We start from the raw sequence: 18,337 nt of genomic DNA, 5'->3' as shown, positions 1-18,337 counted from the left end.
CTCAAAGTGGAGGTGAGTCATGGCAGGCAGGCTTCCATGAAAGCCAGCTTGCTCACAGATGTCAATCTTTCCCTGTATTGTGCAACCACAGGGGAATGCTGGGTGTTTTCTGGGATGCATTCTCATTAGGCTCAGTAGACCTGACTAGCGCCCCATGTAAGCTGTATGTCTGCCCCAGAACTTGCCCCAGAATTCTTTGCCATTGGTAGAAGTTTCTCAGTTAATAAGTTAATGTCCCTCATCCAGACATTAGAAACTGAATTTTGCTACAGTGGTACCTCTAGTTATGAACTTAATTCGTTCCGGAGATCTGTTCTTAACCTGAAACTGTTCTTAACTAGAGGCGTGCTTTTGCTAATGGGGCCTCTTGCTGCCGCTGCACCGCCAGCACACGATTTCCGTGCTCATCCTGGGGCAAAGTTCTCAACTCGAGGTAACTCTTCCAGTTTAGCGGAGTTTGTAACCTGAAGTGTTTGTAACCTGAGGCATTTGTAACTCGAGGTACCACTGTACTTCTGACAGTATGGGTGATGTAAAAACCTCAGAAGTAGCTGATCTAATGACACACAAATGGTCCCAAAATTATTAGTTGGGAGTTGCATGTGGGCTGTACAGAGTGACGTTCCATTGCACAAGCAGAACTTCACAAACATAGCATTGGATACAACCCAGTGCAATTGCTTACTACTTTTCATTTAAGAATTTCTGTCATCTGTGCTGCTGAGATGTTACTTGTTAAAAAGCAGTGAAGAGCTTAATCTTCTTGGAACTGTCTGAGCTTTGTGTAGCTTGAGATTTAAAAATTTGTTTTTAATAACAATAAAACCAATTTTGGAAGAGTAGCCATAGCACAAAAAGGAAAGGAAAAGCCTGAGTAATTCATGTACTACATTGGTGTACTCTCAGCCTTGCCACAGAGAGAACAAAGTAACATCCTTCATGTTTGTACAGTGGTACCCCGCAAGACGAATGCCTCGCAAGACGGAAAACCCGCAAGACGAAAGGGTTTTCTGTTTCGGAGGCACTTCGCAAGACGAATTTCCCTATGGGCTTGCTTCGCAAGACGAAAGCCCATAGGGAAATCTCCGGGGACCTGTTTTAAATTGCTGGCGGTCGGGAGCAAAGACTTTCGCCCACAGCCGGCCTTCAGAAGAGGTCCTGGACCTCTTCTGAAGGCCGGCGGGGGGCAAAAGTCTTTGCTCCCCCCGCCTGCCTTCCCGGGACAGCGGAGAAGTCCCGTCCCGCTCGGGATGGCGGCGCAGAGCTGTCTGCCGTGCCGGGATCAGCGCGGGCTCTGCACGGCCATCGGGAGCCGGGGGAGAAGCCCGCCCCGCTCCAGATGGCCGCGCAAAGCTGTCTGCCGTCCGGGGACGGCAGGCACATCTGCGCCGCCATCCCAAGCGGGGCGCTAAGTCCCGCCCCGCTCGGGATGGCGGCGCAGAGCTGTCTGCCGTCCTGGGACTGCAGGCAGATCTGCGCCACCATCCCGAGCGGGGCGCTAAGTCCCGCCCCGCTCAGGATGGCGGCGCAGAGCTGTCTGCCGTGCCGGGATCAGCGCGGGCTCTGCACAGCCATCGGGAGCCGGGGGAGAAGCCCGCCCCGCTCCAGATGGCCGCGCAAAGCTGTCTGCCGTCCGGGGACGGCAGGCACATCTGCGCCGCCATCCCAAGCGGGGCGCTAAGTCCCGCCCCGCTCGGGATGGCGGCGCAGAGCTGTCTGCCGTCCTGGGACTGCAGGCAGATCTGCGCCACCATCCCGAGCGGGGCGCTAAGTCCCGCCCCGCTCAGGATGGCGGCGCAGAGCTGTCTGCCGTGCCGGGATCAGCGCGGGCTCTGCACAGCCATCGGGAGCCGGGGGAGAAGCCCGCCCCGCTCCAGATGGCCGCGCAAAGCTGTCTGCCGTCCGGGGACGGCAGGCACATCTGCGCCGCTCCGCTCGGGATGGCGGCGCAGAGCTGTCTGCCGTCCTGGGACTGCAGGCAGATCTGCGCCACCATCCCGAGCGGGGCGCTAAGTCCCGCCCCGCTCGGGATGGCGGCGCAGAGCTGTCTGCCCTGCCGGGACTGCCATCCCGAGCGGGGCAGGAGCCTCCATAGGCGCGCGTCACCTCTCCAGCCGGGGGAGGGTCGCAGGGGGCTGCTTTAGCCCCGCGCGCGCTCTCCCAGCTGGAGAGGTGACGTGCGCCTATGGAGGCTCCTGCCATAGGCGCGTGTCACCTCTCCAGCCGGGGGAGGGGCGCAGGGGGCTGCTTTAGCCCCGCGCGCGCTCTCCCAGCTGGAGAGGTGACGTGCGCCTATGGAGGCTCCTGCCATAGGCGCGTGTCACCTCTCCAGCCGGGGGAGGGTCGCAGGGGGCTGCTTTAGCCCTGCGCGCGCTCTCCCAGCTGGAGAGGTGACGTGCGCCTATGGAGGCTCCTGCCATAGGCGCGTGTCACCTCTCCAGCCGGGGGAGGGTCGCAGGGGGCTGGGGGGAGATAGCGATCTCCCTGCAGCCCCTTGCTGCAAAAGACCGGGGGAAGCGGGGAAGCGAAGCGCTTCGCTTCCCGCTGCTCCCGGACCTCTTCTGAAGCAAGGGGTTGCGGGGAGATAGCGATCTCCCTGCAGCCCCTTGCTGCAAAAGACCGGGGGAAGCGGGGAAGCGAAGCGCTTCGCTTCCCGCTGCTCCCGGACCTCTTCTGAAGCAAGGGGTTGCGGGGAGATAGCGATCTCCCTGCAGCCCCTTGCTGCAAAAGACCGGGGGAAGCGGGGAAGCGAAGCGCTTCGCTTCCCGCTGCTCCCGGACCTCTTCTGAAGCAAGGGGTTGCGGGGAGATAGCGATCTCCCTGCAGCCCCTTGCTGCAAAAGACCGGGGGAAGTGGGGAAGCGAAGCGCTTCGCTTCCCGCTGCCCCCGGACCTCTTCTGAAGCAAGGGGTTGCGGGGAGATAGTGATCTCCCCGCAGCCCCTTGCTGCAAAAGACGTCGGGGGGAAGCGGGGAAGTGAAGCGCTTCGCTTCCCGCTGCCCCCAGGACCTCTTCTGAAGGCTGGCGGGGGGCAAAAGTCTTTGTCCCCCCTGCCTGCCTTCCCAGGGGCTTTTAAATCGCCCCGGACAGCGGAGAAGTCCTCCGCTGTCCCAGGGTTTTTTAAAATGCTGGGGGTGGGAAGAAAAGCCCTTGCCCCCCCCAGCCTTCAGAAGAGGTCCGGGGACAGACTGTCCCCGGACCTGGTCTGAAGGCGGTTTCCCTAGGAACGCATTAATTGATTTTCAATGCATTCCTATGGGAAACCGTGCATCGCAAGACGAAAAAACCGCAAGACGAAGAGACTTGCGGAACGAATTAATTTCGTCTTGCGAGGCACCACTGTATACCGTAACCTGTGAAAGAGCTTGTGCATGTATGCTAATAGGGTTTCCCCATGTTATGATGATCACATGTTGCAGGAACATGTGGAGTCTACTGGCATTATCCCTATTCTCCACCCATATACATATTTACTCTAAACCAATGTAGTGTGTATAGCATTGTAGTGACATTTTATCACAATAGTAGGGTCTTGCTAACGAATATTCATATCAAAATAAAACCAGGCTCCAAGGGACTGCAGCAATTCTTGTCTCTTTAAAACAGAGCACCAGCAGAAAAGGGGTTATCACTTGGATAAGATACGATTAAAACATTTCTATTCTAATTGACCCTGATAAATATTAAAAGGTGACTTACTGAAGTCATAATGGTCCATCTAAAGAGCATGCTGTGAAGAAAGGAGAGCCATGGACCAGCTATTGGTTATTATTATCCTAGATTATAACTGGACATGGCTTGTCTGAGAAATAAGATTAAAACTGCATTAAAATCAGAGGCCATAAAGTACTATGTTTTGTAGTGTGCTAAAAATCTTTACAGGGCTAAGATCCATACTTGAGGCTTCAAGGATGAAGAAACAAACAAGATATGAACTATGCCTATAGCAAACCTGAGACAGCTTGTTTGGAATTTGTTTACACGGCGGGTTTTTACTGGGCATGCAGCACTGGAATGCAACAAAATACACATATTTGTAATGAAATGCCCCTTCTCCTGCTGTGGGCTTTAAAATGTGTGTAGGGGTGAGGTTTTTGAGGGGGTGTTTTTGTAAATGTGTTTTATGGAAGGTGGTGGAATGGGTGTACTTTTGTTTTGCTGAACTGGTTTTACCTCATTGTTTGAGACTGAGGTTTCAGGTACTTAATGCTCTCTTAGTGGTATATTAATCCATGTTGACGGAGCAATTTTGGTGAAACTTTTCTGGAGCGCAGTAGACATCAGGTATGTGGGGTATTGGAGTGGGTGTTCTGAAGAGAGCATTCTTTGTTTGAGTTACTGGATGGTAAACTGCCTGTGATAAGGGTCAGAGGCAGGTCATTTGTCTTACATGCTAAAGTTGAGATTATAGCTTTAATTCTCCTGCCTGGAATGCAACGGTCTGATAATTGCTAACTGCAGCACACAGGAGTTTACCAAAAGTTTCATTAACTTTTAGCTGTAGAAATGGCAGTTTGGGGAGGCATTTGTATACATTATCAGTTGTGCAGAAATGTAGATGATGTATTAACAGCTGCACCACTTGCGTTACTGTTAGTCTTTGTACTGTTGGAAGCAACATATCTCCCCTTTTTCAGCCCCTGAGCATTTTGCTTTTTAAAAGAAATGGATGCCAAACTATGCTGGCTATTTATTGTAGGTAGGAGGATAATGTTGCATCCCAAGCCTTTTCATGTAGCCTGAATTCTTTTGAAACAGCTGGCATGGTGTAGTGGCTAAGACTGAGAGCTGTCAACCATGGTGTTCCTGGTTCTAGGATTGTCCTTTCCAAGAATTCATGAGGAGGCCTTAGTTAAGGCACTGCTTTCTCAGCCTCTGTTCTCTTCAAAAAGATGAGGATGATAATAGTCACTTACCTTACATGGTGGTGGATTATGGGATGAATGTTCAAATATGCCAACCAAAGCCCCACATAAATGTTAAGTATTATTGTTGAAACCGTAAGAATCCCCAGCAGTGATTTCCATCCCTTAGCCATTCTGAAGAATTGACTTTCAGTATGTGATGACTGTTGGGCTTGATTTACTACCTCCTTTTTTCATTTTGGTATGGTTTCAGTGTTGCAGTTCAATAAATCAAAGTTGCATATCAGCAGCACTGCTTGGATAAGTTCCCAATTTGTATTGTAGGCTCAGGATCAGAAAGCAAAAACAGTTAAGAAGAATCCCTTGTTTAGTTTAGTCTTTAGCTTGCTCAAAATATATTTAAGTTCACCTAACTCATGTATGCAATTTTCTTTTTGAAAGGGTACCTCAGGGCTTTTCACATAATTTCAGAATTACAACACTAGTACAAAATAAGGGCAGCATGTCTACCAATAGTAGCTTTATGTAGGCTATTGACAGAGAAATCGTGGGTATATGTGTAAGGTAAATATATATATTCAGAAACTTGTGAGAGAGGTGGCACAGTCACTGTCACAACCCACTATTGATTAGTTATTGTTTGTGCACAACTTCTGGTTCTACAGTTGAGTTACTATATACAAGAGGGGCTTTGGTAAGCTGTCTGCACAACCAGAACTTACGTGGCCTGTTCTAGCCACGCAAGGAGATTCTACTGAAAAAATATGGAGCAAGGAAATGCAAGACTAAGGAAGGGCTACCTCCTGGAGTTGTTGCTCTGTTGCATCAATGCTGAGCAGCCAAAGACTCAGGGCTTTCCCACCCCCAACCAGAATTCGCCAAAACTCAGTTCCAGCACCTCTCAGGTGGGCGCCATTGCCATTATAAGAGAACAAGGGTGGCATTCATTTTGAGTTTTGGCACTTCTTTTTCTGGAAATATAGCACTGCAGAGACTGGTGGTGGTTGTTTTTCTTTTTTTAAAGTGGACCTGTAGCCTCACATAAGGGACGCAGGTGGCGCTGTGGGTTAAACCACAGAGCCTAGGACTTGCTGATCAGAAGGTTGGCGGTTCGAATCCCTGTGATGGGGTGAGCTCCCGTTGCTTTTTCCCTGCTCTTGCCAACCTAGCAGTTCGAAAGCACGTCAAAGTGCAAGTAGATAAATAGGTACCATTCCAGCAGGAAGGTAAACGGCCTTTCCGTGCGCTGCTCTGGTTCGCCAGAAGCAGCTTAGTCATGCTGGCCACATGACCCGGAAGCTGTACGCCGGCTCCCTCGGCCAATAAAATGAGATGAGCGCCACAACCCCAGAGTCGGTCATGACTAGACCTAATGGTCAGGGGTCCCTTTACCTTTACCTATAGCCTCACATCTTTCTGGAGCTTCTCACAGCCAGTATCCAGAGCACCTATGGGGTTTGTGTTTCCCTCCTAAGTAGTCCAGTTGGATGGTAGGTCTGAGGCTGCTAGTTGGGGATTGCGTCACCATACCGGAACTTCTGCCCAGGCAGAATTGCCACTAGTTCTGGAGTCCTGGAGAGAATGATGAGCAAGCCCAGGTCTGGAATCAAGGTCCCAATAAGGGACAGTGGGGTCCCTCATACTGGAGACCCATAGTGGAAGACTGTTATTATGGGGAAGGGCCTCTAGCTGAGCTTCATGAAGCATGGAATCCCCAGGTCTCCATTTGTGCTAGAGGGCTCTCTGGGACCATGTTCCTGCTCCTCTGCACAGGAGATCTCATTGGGGCTCAGTTCTGAGTCTGGATTCTGATGCTTAAGCAGGAGAAGAGAAAACAGAATCTAATGCTACAGCCATACACACACAAAAACGAGTTGAACCAAACCTCAAGATATATCTAATCAAACTAGTACTGTTGCCCATATAACATCTGTACAGTTTCCCCCTCAAAAGACTAACACTAGGTTTGATTGCTGAAAGAACAGTAATCCTCTTTTTTCTGCACAGGACAGGTACAATTACAACTAGAAAAAACACAGCATTATCCTCAAATGTCTTAGGAAAAGACACCTTCTTATAACAGCTTGACTTGTAAGTTGCTAGAAATCCTCTCCACTTCTCACAAGCCACAGTGTTGGAATTAATGTTTAACCAAGTCAAAATATTTTGCAGGAGCCTGAAGCTGCTAACCGATGTAAGCATCTCACCCATCATGATCTGAAAAGAGTTGTGTAATATGATGTATCATTTGTGGCCATTTCAGCAACATGTTCACATGTTTTATCCACCCCCCCCCCCCGTGTTGCTACTTTTATGTTTCTGGCAGGATTTCCATCCTGTGCCAAATGCATGGAGGCAGATGATGGATTTAAATAGCGCGCACACACACACACACACACACACACACACACACACACCTCGGCTTGAGATCTCAACATATAAATGGTTATTTTTCTAAAAACATCTACTAACTTCAAATAAAAATTCCGATGTCTGGTGACTCTCACTATGATGCAGACTTCATGACCCTTTATCACAATATGGCAATTTGTATGTTTGTGTCCATTGTTGTTTTTTTGTAAAGCGTTTGTGTCCATTGTTGTTGTTGACTTCCTGCTGCTTATGAATGGTTCCCCTGTAAGGTTCTCAAAGGTTATAGACCGAACAAATGTCTTGTGTCTTGCTCTGAATCAACGGCACAGACTGTTCTTTAGTACCTGGAGAAGTACCTGGTGAAGTATACTGGCAAGTGAGAGGATTATTTGCTCCTGGGCCCTTTTCTGTACAAGTCCTGGCAGGATTGGGATTGGAGATCCCAGTAAGTAGCACTGGAACAGGAAGTGTTTGCCTGGAAGCATTTATGTCAGGCAATGCCCGTTCCCACCAACTTTGAGTGCCAGAAGAGGCGTTGGGATGGATCCTTAGCCGACATGGCCAGGGGGTGCTCCCCACTGCTCTGTAGTCATGTATACCCTTAAGGGAGGCTACGGGGTGCCTCATGTCCAGAAACCCAGCTCAGGGGACCGTTGCACCCCTGTTATGGTGATCTTGGTGGGTCACCCAGATGTGATGCGTGTTGCAGGGTGACCCTTTACCTTGGTCAACTCTGTTTAAACATCAACCTGCACACGGGCTTGTTGATTTCAGGATACATACCCAATGCCTACATCAAACCATCTGACATCTGCAATGAATGAAAGTTAAGGACTTATTTCATTCCAACACTGTTGTCCTGTGCCTTTTGTTGTATGGTTGTATGTCCTTTGCACCTGGGACTGCAATGGGGAAACAATGCACTGCCTGAGATGGAAGGGAAGATGCAGTCATGGTGAAGTCAAGAAGGATAATACTATTACTTTCCCTTCTACTTTTTGAAGCTTTAAGAAGCACCAGTGTGCTCACCAGCTAGCTTCTGATTGAAGTTTTGGCAGATTGCCTCTTTGTTTCAGGGTTTGACATATGGACCTTGGATAATTTAATGCTTTAGTATGGAAATGTCTGAGCTCCAAAAGTGACCTGCTTTCTCTTAGCTTCTTCCGTGTTGTCATTCAGCTGTGGGTTAATGACTCCTTTATATAGGGTGCAGATACACTCGCCCCATTGGGATTGATTGGGATCAGTCAGTTTGTGGAAAGGACACCTGTATACACCTAGCTTTCAAGAGATGCCACCTTCACCACTCAGCTAACCAGTAGAGCAGAAATGACATATCTGCAGGAATTCAGTGGGTAAGGCTTGGTGAAGTCTTGACCCCCCCCCCCACCATGGTAACATTTTTAGTTAAACAAGTTACCTTCCATGGATCTCACCTAGCAATGCCAACACTAGAATACAGCAGGAAGCTTGATAAATTTAGAAATTCTAGTTTTGCATGTTATTGTTGGTAAAGAAGGTAAGTAACAGATTGTTAGCCAGTTTCATGAGTGGGTGTTTAATTATGTTGACCTAGTCTTCGCCGTGTGAATTGTGCAGTAATGACTTGCAATCAAAAAACATGTTGTAGAAAAGATGCATGGCTCCAATTTTTAGGGTTGATGGAAGCATGCCATACTTTATGAAGAGTTGATTAGGTGGTTAATCACGCTAGCAATTAATGCATTAAATCTACGTTGATTGGACTGGGGTTCAGTCCCCCTTTTTGCTTTTTAGGTTTTGTTTTACATTTGACATTTCAATTGTATGATGGTAATACACTTTAAGTAGGGAGAAACATAAGCAAAGCTTCTTCTGTAGATGTTTTGAAAGGAAACCCATGAAAAATAAAAGTACCTGGTGTTTTACGCACTATTTAATTTTACATTAAATGTATGGCAGTTGGGTTTGATTTCATTTTTCTTAAAGAACAGCTTCAAACGGGGGGGGGGGCTGGGTTGTGTTAGCACTAAAATAATGTTTTTTTCAAACGCAGCATGCTCTTTCTGCAAATCTGCATACTCTGTCTTGGGAATAAGCCCCATTAATTACAATGTCCCTTCTGTAGGATTCTGCTCTGTCCCTTTAACCCTTTCCTTTTCCAAATAGCATTGCCTTTACAGTGGAACCTCTACTCAAGACCACAATCCATTCCGGAGGCCCGTCCTTATGGCGAAACAGGTTGCTGGTAGAAGTGCCATTGTGCGCAGGCGCATTTGGCGGCGGCCCGCTTCTGCACAGGCGCATTGGGCAGCAGCCCACTTCTGTGCATGTGCAGACGGCGGCGGCCGCTTCTGCACATGGGCGAATTGCGGCAAACCCAGTGTTTACTTCTGGGTTTCCCATGGCCGTGACTTGGAACGGGCCTAAGTAGAGCGGGATGTAAGTAGAGGTTCTACTGTAGCTTGATTTGTTTTCCCTCCCTAAGTTATAGCTGGGGTAGGGGGATCAGGATTGGGACTTCAGCAAGGAGGGAGGGGATATTTAATGCTTTCCTTTCCCACCATGGTTCTGATGACCATTCCTTTCCCGACATTTGGGGCTGTTGAAAAGGGACTGTCCACCTGGCTACAGAATGTCGTTTTGGATTTCACAGGTCTGGTAGCAGCGTTGCTTTTCCATTTGCAGCTTGAAGCTGAACAGTGACAGTTGGGTGCTTTTAAATTCCTCATTTCTTCAAGCATCCCAAGGATTTAAACGTGATTCACTGTATTTCAGTTTCTTTTCTGATAGTCTCAGGAACCGTAAGGCAGAGGACCTAATTTTCCAACAAAGTCATACCGACAAAAGGTACATATGACAATGTGTGACAACAGAGGTACAGTCTCTTATATTACAGTGTTGTGCTTGTCTCAAGAAAGATGGGAAACTGTGTTGTCTACAAGCTATTTAGTCAGAGGAAGAGAAAACTCTGGTCCCTCACTGCCTTCTTTAAGTGCATAAAATTTTTATTTGAGCCAGCAGCTTAGAAGAGCAAATGGGTCCAAAGATTTGAGTTCTTTTTTTCCTCCCTCAGCACAAGAAATTGACAACCTAGCCTGAAATTACTTGCTGTTGTCCACTATGGAAGAACAAGAATACAAATGTTCATGATCCCCAGAAACACCATATGCCTTACACAAAAGGACAGTTAACTCAAAGAATAGAGATCAATTCCATGGTATGACATTTCAATCAAGCCTGACAGAGTCAAGAGAAATGCTCTTTTGTTATGGAATTACAATTGCACTGAAATTTATACAGGTAGATTGCAGCGCAGACCAGAGCTTCATATCTGCATGCAGAATGCTCTCTGAGTAAATACGTTTTTATTGGGAATAAATGGTGTTTATGAATCGAATTTATGGGCTCATATTTAACTGGTGCTCTGAAAATTATTTTTACGGCAAAATATGCTATTTTGCTGTCATCATTTGTCCCAGTATGTTCCAAGTAACAGCAGTTCTGAAACAGCATATGCGTACTGCTCTCTTCTGCTCTGCTACCAAAGGCAAGCTTGAATTATGTCTGACTTATTCCAATTGCTCTTATTTGAGGGAAGCAAGGTTGCAGCAAATATTCTGCAGATGCTTGCTGTGTAGTGTATCCAGCTTTGGCTTTGCTACCTTGAAGTGGAAAGGTAACCTTTTTCTTTAATGCAAGCAGGACTGGCTTTCGTCCCGCTGCTTCGTGGATGTAAAAGTACACTGCCCTGCTGTTAGGAATAGATGGCCTGTGAAACCTCCAGTAGGCTGAAATTCACCCACGTAGCCTTAATTTATATACCCGTTTGCCACTTGTCACAGTGAACCTTTTCATGCTATTTCTTGTAACAGCCATAGAGTGGAAGCCATCTTTAGAAAACTTAGGGTTTGGAAATCATTATTCGAAAGGATCTTAATTTTTCCTAAACCTGGAACGTTTCAGAAACAATATCACCAGTCCTTTTCAGGACTGAGACGATCACAACTGATTTTGTTTTCATATTCAGAAACAAAAATTGTGGCCACATGAGGTTTCATAAAGGCGAAAATAAATAAAATTGCTTGATTTGTGAGACTGTAAGTGCTAAAAAACGCACACCCTGCATTGAAACAGCTTTGTCCTTGTCCTACAGTCACAAGGACAGCATTGCTGTGGGCCACATTTTAGGACTCTGCAGGCTACTCCTTTAGTTTGGGCCACACATTGAGCAATCCTGACTTAAACCTACTGAGCAATTACCTGAAATGTGTTCGCAGATATGGCTTTTCTCTCTTGTGAGATTATTTTCCATTACGACTAGTGCTGCTCTCTTAAAGTACAACCGCAATCATTACATTCATCCCCCAAAGCCCAACAGAACTGCCTTTATCCTGTTTGATTGTAGAATCATTATGAAATCCCATTTGATGCTTTGGGTTTGCTTTCATGATCACTTCCCCTTAACCACCCCAATAATTGTTATTTTTGCATAGGTTAGTGTGTATGCCAAAAAAAAAGGCACACACAAAAGCAGTAGAAAAAAAGGCTCTTTCTGTCTCAACTAGAATTTCTCCAGAGTTTTTTCTGCCTCATGATGCCCAAGGGAAAGACTTGCTCCTGGCTCCTGGCTCTGAGATTTAAGGATGTATGCTGGTGCCCATAGGGATGATCTCCCCCTTTCTCTGTGAAGGGAGGGGGAAAAGGTGCATTTTGAAGACAAGGGCAATGGAGGGAACATCTCCTGTGCTCTGTCTTTGCTTGGGAAACACCTCTTTATTTCTGCTTGCCTTGACTGCATGTGGCTTTTGCCAGCTTCTCTGCTTTATATAAAAATTATTTGTATGGGGTGTTAGGGGAGGGGTCGTGCCTCTGGTGGGAGACACATTGTGCTCCTTCTGGGGTAGTTTGTCCCCACCCTGCACTGGGCTTTCACCTGTGGCTCCTAAAAGCTGTCAGCATGTGACAATGGCCACACCTCAGTGAACAGCTTTGACTACCCAGCTAAACCAGGTGACAGTATACAATGGATCTCAAACCCTCAATGAATTAGGGACTTTCCCTGCACGTGAAGACAGGCTGCACCGGATTGAGTGGATGAGACAAGTAGTGGGTCAAATGGTCAAGAAGGCAATTTCTGCGTTTGCTGTAGAGGGAAGTGAGGGTCAAATGGGGCTCATCAACCTGGGGAGGTAGCCCATCTAGAAGGAAAACTCTGATCCTAAACCTCCATTGCCTTGCGAGAGATCTTTGGGAGAAGAGAAAGCAAAGGAGTAAACCCTACAGAAACCCAGAGTGGAATCCCTGAGATGGTTGGATGGTGCCTTGTACGACTTCTTTCAGCAATTCCTGCAGCCAGGTTGGTGCCAAATGTATTGCTCTGGTTTCCTTTGGAGCAGATCAGCAAGGCTGAGAGGGAGGTCATCACCTGAGCAGCCCAGGACCTCCATGCACACAGCCCAGGGAGGTCACTTGGATGCTTCTAACAACAGCAGTTTGACTTCACCCCTAGAGGCTCACATCACTGTCCCTTGAGACCAACAGATGCCAAAAAAGTATTTGGATGGGGAGAAGCATCCTATTAAGCGTATGAGAAATCAGCGGTATATAAAGTTGTCACCTCTTATTTTCCTTCCATATGCTTGTGTAAAAACAAATACTATCTATCTCTAGTCTTGTTTTGAGTATATTTGGCAAAACTTTCCATAGAAATGTACCTACATAAACTGTATTTGAGTTTAAGGGGGCGCATGGGAAGCATTCTGATTCCTTTTTCTTTTTTTGAAAAAGAGCTACTTCCTCATTTACTTGCCTCTTGAATTCACATCAAAGTGTAGCAGTAGGAAGATTAAATGTGTAGGACTATTGAGCATTATTGGCAATTGATACCACCAGGGACCTTCTTCTGCTGCAGCAGAAGCTAACCAAACATATGTTTAAAGTCTATTGTGGTGCATTGGAGTTACTGTTTGCACTGGGTAATTTAAGTAGGCAAAAGTAGAGAAAGTGTCTTAGAGAAGTATATGTAACTAACGTTAGAGCTAGGAGAAGCACTTGAACCTAAATCAGTATCTTGGATTAATGTTTTCCTAGAGAGCTTTGAAGATGTAAAGTACTGTTTAAGACTATAGCATCTTTCATCAACATAAATTGAACTCATTAACCTGAGATGTTCTTAAAACCTGAATCTTTATCTTTAGCCTTAAAGGTTTAAACATTCTTTTCTGCCTTTTATATAGGAGAACAGCAGGCTGAAAGTAGTAAAGAACATAGAGCATAACATACATGTTACATGTAAAAATTGCTTTTTCACTTAAACTTCTTCAGTCCTAAGATACTTTGGAAGTAATCTCAGTTATTAACATGTTTTATACCCAGTAAGAGCTGTTCGACAGTGGAATTTGCTGCCAAGGAGTGTGGTGGAGTCTCCTTCTTTGGAGGTCTTTAAGCAGAGGCTTGACAACCATATGTCAGGAGTGCTCTGATGGTGTTTCCTGCTTGGCAGGGGGTTGGACTCGATGGCCCTTGTGGTCTCTTCCAACTCTGTGATTCTATGATTCTATGATCTGTGGGACAAAAATGTTATTGGATCCATCAGTTGTATTCAGTGTTAGTCCTTCTCAGGGTAGAGCTATCAAAATTAACTGACTTTCATTATTTTCTTTGGGTCTACTCTGACCCATTGTATTGCTTGAGTATGTATGTCTTGCTTGGGTCTGGTGAAAAATGGGTAGATAATGCAGAGGTTCAAAATGTGATTCAGTAAAGATGTCACTTAAAACTAGCAAGGTAATAGAACAAAGCTTTTTAAACAAGTCCTTTGGACATCACTAATTTGAATGTGGCTAAGATTGACCAGTTTTATTTTACTAAATAAAAGCTTTTACAACTGCATTTCTCCAGAAACCACACAGATAGAAGATCCAAGAAAACAATGGAGGCAAGAACAAGAGAAAATGCTGAAAGATTATCTTACAGTAGCACAAGATGCACTCAGCACTCAGAAAGAACTGTACCATGTGAAAGAACAGAGACTAGCACTTGCTTTGGATGAATATGTGAGGCTGAATGATGCTTACAAGGAGAAATCAAGTTCTCATACAAGCTGTACGTATCTTAGAAATACGGTATTTGTATTTATTCATTCATTTGTTGCTGTAATAGTAGTAGTAGTAGCAGTAGCAGTAGTAGTAGTAGTAAATTTGTACCCCGCCCATCTGACTGGGTTGCCCCAGCCACTCTGGGTGGCTTCCAGCATATATGAAAACATAGTAAAACATTAAACTTTAAAAAGCTTCCCTGTACAGAGCTGCCTTCAGCTGTCTTCTAAAAGTTCCTTGACATCTGATGGGAGGGCATTCCACAGGGCCACTACCGAGAAGGCCCTCTGCCTGGTTCCCTGTAGCTTTACTTCTCGCAGTGTGGGAACCACCAGAAGGCCCTTTGTGCTGTATCTCAATGTCCGCGCTGAACGATGGGGTTTGAGATGCTTCTTCAGGTATACAGGGCTAAGATCATTTAGGGCAGGGGTGTCAAACTCAAATTCATCGGGGGCCGCACCAGCAGTTTGGTCACCCTCAAAGGGCTGGTTGTATCTGTAGGACTTACAGTACAGGAGAGAAGGGTTCAGGCAGCCGTTGGATCTGTCACATCACAGGATGGCATGCGCTCAATATAAAAACAAGTGGAGGTTTCCTGAATGCATGTAAAGTGGAGGTTTCCTGTGTAGAACGGCCGGCGCCGCTAGAGGGCAGACGTTCTCTGGCTTGTAGGCTGCCGCGCATGCACTGAAGAGGCGGCTTTCTTGTGTTAAAAAAAAAAAGTGAGAATAAAAGGTGAAGGCTGGCGGCCGGTGGCGGCTACACGGGCCACATGACGAGGTCTGGCGGGCCGGATTCGGCTCGCGGGCCTTGTGTTAGACACCCGTGATTTAGGGCTTTAAAGATCAGCACCAGCACTTTGAATTGTGCTCGGAAACGTACTGGGAGCCAATGTTGGTCTTTCAGGACCCGTGTTATATGGTCTTGGCAGTTCCTCCCACTCGCCAATCTAGCTGCCACATTCTGGATTAGTTGTAGTTTCTGAGTCAACTTCAAAGGTAGCCCCACATAGAGCGCATTGCAGTAGTCCAAGCGGGAGATAACCAGCGCATGTACCACTCTGGTGAGACAGTACGCAGACAGGTAGGGTCTCAGCTGCGTACCAAATGGAGCCGGTAGACAGCTGCCCTAGATACAGAATTAACTTGTGACTCCATGGACAGCTGTGAGTCCAAAATGGCTCCCAGGTTGGGTAGCTGTTCCTTCAGGGGCTCAGTTACCCCATTCAGGACTAGGGAGTTCCCCACACCTGCCCGTCCTCTGTCCCACAGAAACAATACTTCTGTCTTGTTGGGATTCAACCACAATCTGTTAGCTGCCATCCATCCTCCAACCACCTCCAAACTAGTGATGGATGAAACTGTCAGTTTCGATTCCTCTCAGTTCCTTATTTTCCCAGCCATTTTCACATCAGTTTGCTATATATATATAAAGTCACTACAAAAATTATATGTATATGTACATTTTCGTGCACTTTTCTCCTAGCATACACATTTTTGAATGAAATTCTGTTTGATGTGCCATTTGCAAGCAATTTCCCTTAATATCGTACATTTTTGTACACATATTTTGAGTTGCAAACTACATTGCAAGATTCAGACAGGTGCAAATTCTGAAGGATAGTTCTGTTTTATTTTGCATCCTGGTTCAGGAAGTGCAAATTAGGTAGTTTCCTGTTAAAATGCAATGTGAATGAATTTTTCCTCCATCCCTATTATGGTTGTGTCAAAATGAATTTTAATCTTTTAAACCATGCATTCAGTTTTAAACACCCCCCAAAAAGCCAGTTGCTTGTTCATTTGTGTAACCTTCACTCATGTATCATCTTCTAATAATTTTATGGTGCTCTTCAGTTGATAGAAAGAAAATGTATTTGAATATTTGTTGTTCTCGTGCTGTAGCTTTGGCTGTAATGCAGCAATTGTGATGCAATTAAATAATGAGCCATTTCTTAGCTGGTTAAATATATTTTCCATTTTCTTTAAATTTTCCTAATAAGTATTTTCAAGCTCCTCTTCCAGCACTAAGTATGACCCTGATATTCTGAAGGCGGAAATCTCCACTACAAGATTAAGGGTAAGAATGCTTAATTTGAGATCTATGGGGAAATGTGTGTCATCTGTGGTGTTTCTTGTTAGACATTTGCCATCCAGGCACTGAAATCCCCAAGTATCCAAATGAAATGTTTGCTGGGTTTTTTGTGGCATGCACATACGAACACATATTTGGGGGGGGGGGACATTGGCAGTTCTAATAATACGAATACCACTTGGCAGTTCCAATAATATGAATTGTACTTGGTTTAGGGTATGTTCATGCTTGTTGGTGGTTTATAGAGGCGTGTTGTAACAGAAAATAAAGTTGTTGTTGTTTTTAAATGCAGTACATATTGTAGCATGTGTAGATTGACTTCCAGATGGAAACTTCTTGGTTTCTGAGTTAGTGTAGTGTAGACACACACACACACACACACACACACACACACACACACAGTGGCCTTTGGGGATCCTCTCCCGCTTGCATGTTTACTCTCTGTTTCATTCTCTCTCTCCAAGCTATGTCAGTAGGTGCTATGTTTCTTGAATGAGAACAGGTGGCATGCGCACACATCCAGTGACAAATTAACTTAAGCAAGTAAATGTTAAATTCAACTTTAATTACTATAATGAGGCTATCCAAATAAAGAGGTGTCTTAATCTGGAATGTCTCTTGCATTAGTTGCTTGTTCAGGAACATCAAGAGGAAGATAGAATTCCTTTGTGTTCAACAAATACTAACAAGGGCTTATTTATATGTGATAGGCAAGGCTGGTAGTGTTGAAACCAGCTATATCTGCTAGCAGGGTATCTTGAACACTGACGCACATGCTGCACTCTTTTTCAGAGCAGTTAGTCCTTTTGTGAACAGTTTTTTCACACCATATTAGTAAGCATTAGCATATCCAAGAGTGGAAATTGCCTGTTACTCCTGTAGAAGCTAACGGATTTATATAGTGTGCCAAAACTAATAAGGGCTAACAAGTCTAGAGATAGGACACAACATTCAAGCATTACACACACAGACATGTGAGGCAACCCCCAGAGGTATTGTGTCATGTGGTTGTAACGTCCAGTCCCTCAACTAACCAAGAATGAATGCCTGGGGGGACACCAATTGCTGATCCAAACCATGTGTTCCATTGTCTTAAACAAATGGCTCACTAATTTGTTTTTCATCCAAGGTTAAAAAGCTGAAGAGGGAACTCTTGCAGATGAAGCAAGAATTACTGTATAAGGAGCAAGGCTATGAAACATTGCAACAGTGAGTATGAAATGATTGAAATTGACTTAAATAATTCAGTCCGCTGGTTAGGACCAAATCAAATAGAATCATTGCATCCGTTTACTGAGAGAAGCTTTGGAATAAGAAAACAGCTGAGATAAATCTATTGCCTACCGGCAATGGAAGAACCTAGCCACTGTTTTAAAATGTTTTTGTTTTGAAAAATTAACTTCAAAAAAGTCAGGGGGAGTGCAAAGCTGATTCAAGGCTTTAAAAAGCATCACTGAATGATTCCATCTGCCACTTGCGGGATGCAGAAGAGCAAAGAATCAGCTGGAAAAGAGAGAGAAGAGCAGCAGTGTTTCATTTTCCTGCCTCATCAGCCACTAAAGTGGGATTAGGCTTTTACTGCATCCTTACCTGTCATGGAGAAAGACATGCTGTAGTGAAGAGGTTGAAGCACAAGAAAGCTGCTGTAGCTTGAAATGCCGCAAGCTGGAAAGATCTCAGGACCTTTTTCTTTTGCATTTCTTTTGCATTTCCAAATGCAAATTCTCCCCATGCTGTATAAAGTGTTGATGGGCATAATACAAGTATCTACAGTGATACCTTGGTTCTCAAGCGTAATCTGTTCCAGAAGTCCGTTCGACTTCCGAAACATTCGAAAACCAAGGCGCGGCTTCTGATTGGCGCAGGTGCCCCAGAAACAATAGCCAACAACCGCATCGGACATTCAGCTTCTGAAAAACATTTGAAAACT

The 18,337-nt window shown here is 45.6% G+C and overlaps 1 protein-coding gene across 2 annotated transcripts in view; it reads left to right on the top strand.

Moving 5' to 3' along the window:
- The window catches only part of WWC2 (WW and C2 domain containing 2), a 129,066-nt gene that overhangs the window by 48,456 nt on the left and 62,273 nt on the right, over nt 1-18,337 (top strand). For both annotated transcript variants that reach the window (XM_081208725.1, XM_081208726.1), the window contains exons 3-5: nt 14,120-14,323; nt 16,316-16,392; nt 17,537-17,616. In XM_081208725.1, the coding sequence (XP_081064851.1) occupies nt 14,120-14,323; nt 16,316-16,392; nt 17,537-17,616 (361 nt within the window). The remainder of the gene's footprint in view (nt 1-14,119; nt 14,324-16,315; nt 16,393-17,536; nt 17,617-18,337) is intronic.

The sequence above is a fragment of the Podarcis bocagei genome, assembly GCF_964188305.1.
Source record: "Podarcis bocagei genome assembly, chromosome: 9".
Classification (NCBI taxonomy): domain Eukaryota; kingdom Metazoa; phylum Chordata; class Lepidosauria; order Squamata; family Lacertidae; genus Podarcis; species Podarcis bocagei.
This window is presented reverse-complemented; position numbering and strand designations above follow the sequence as displayed.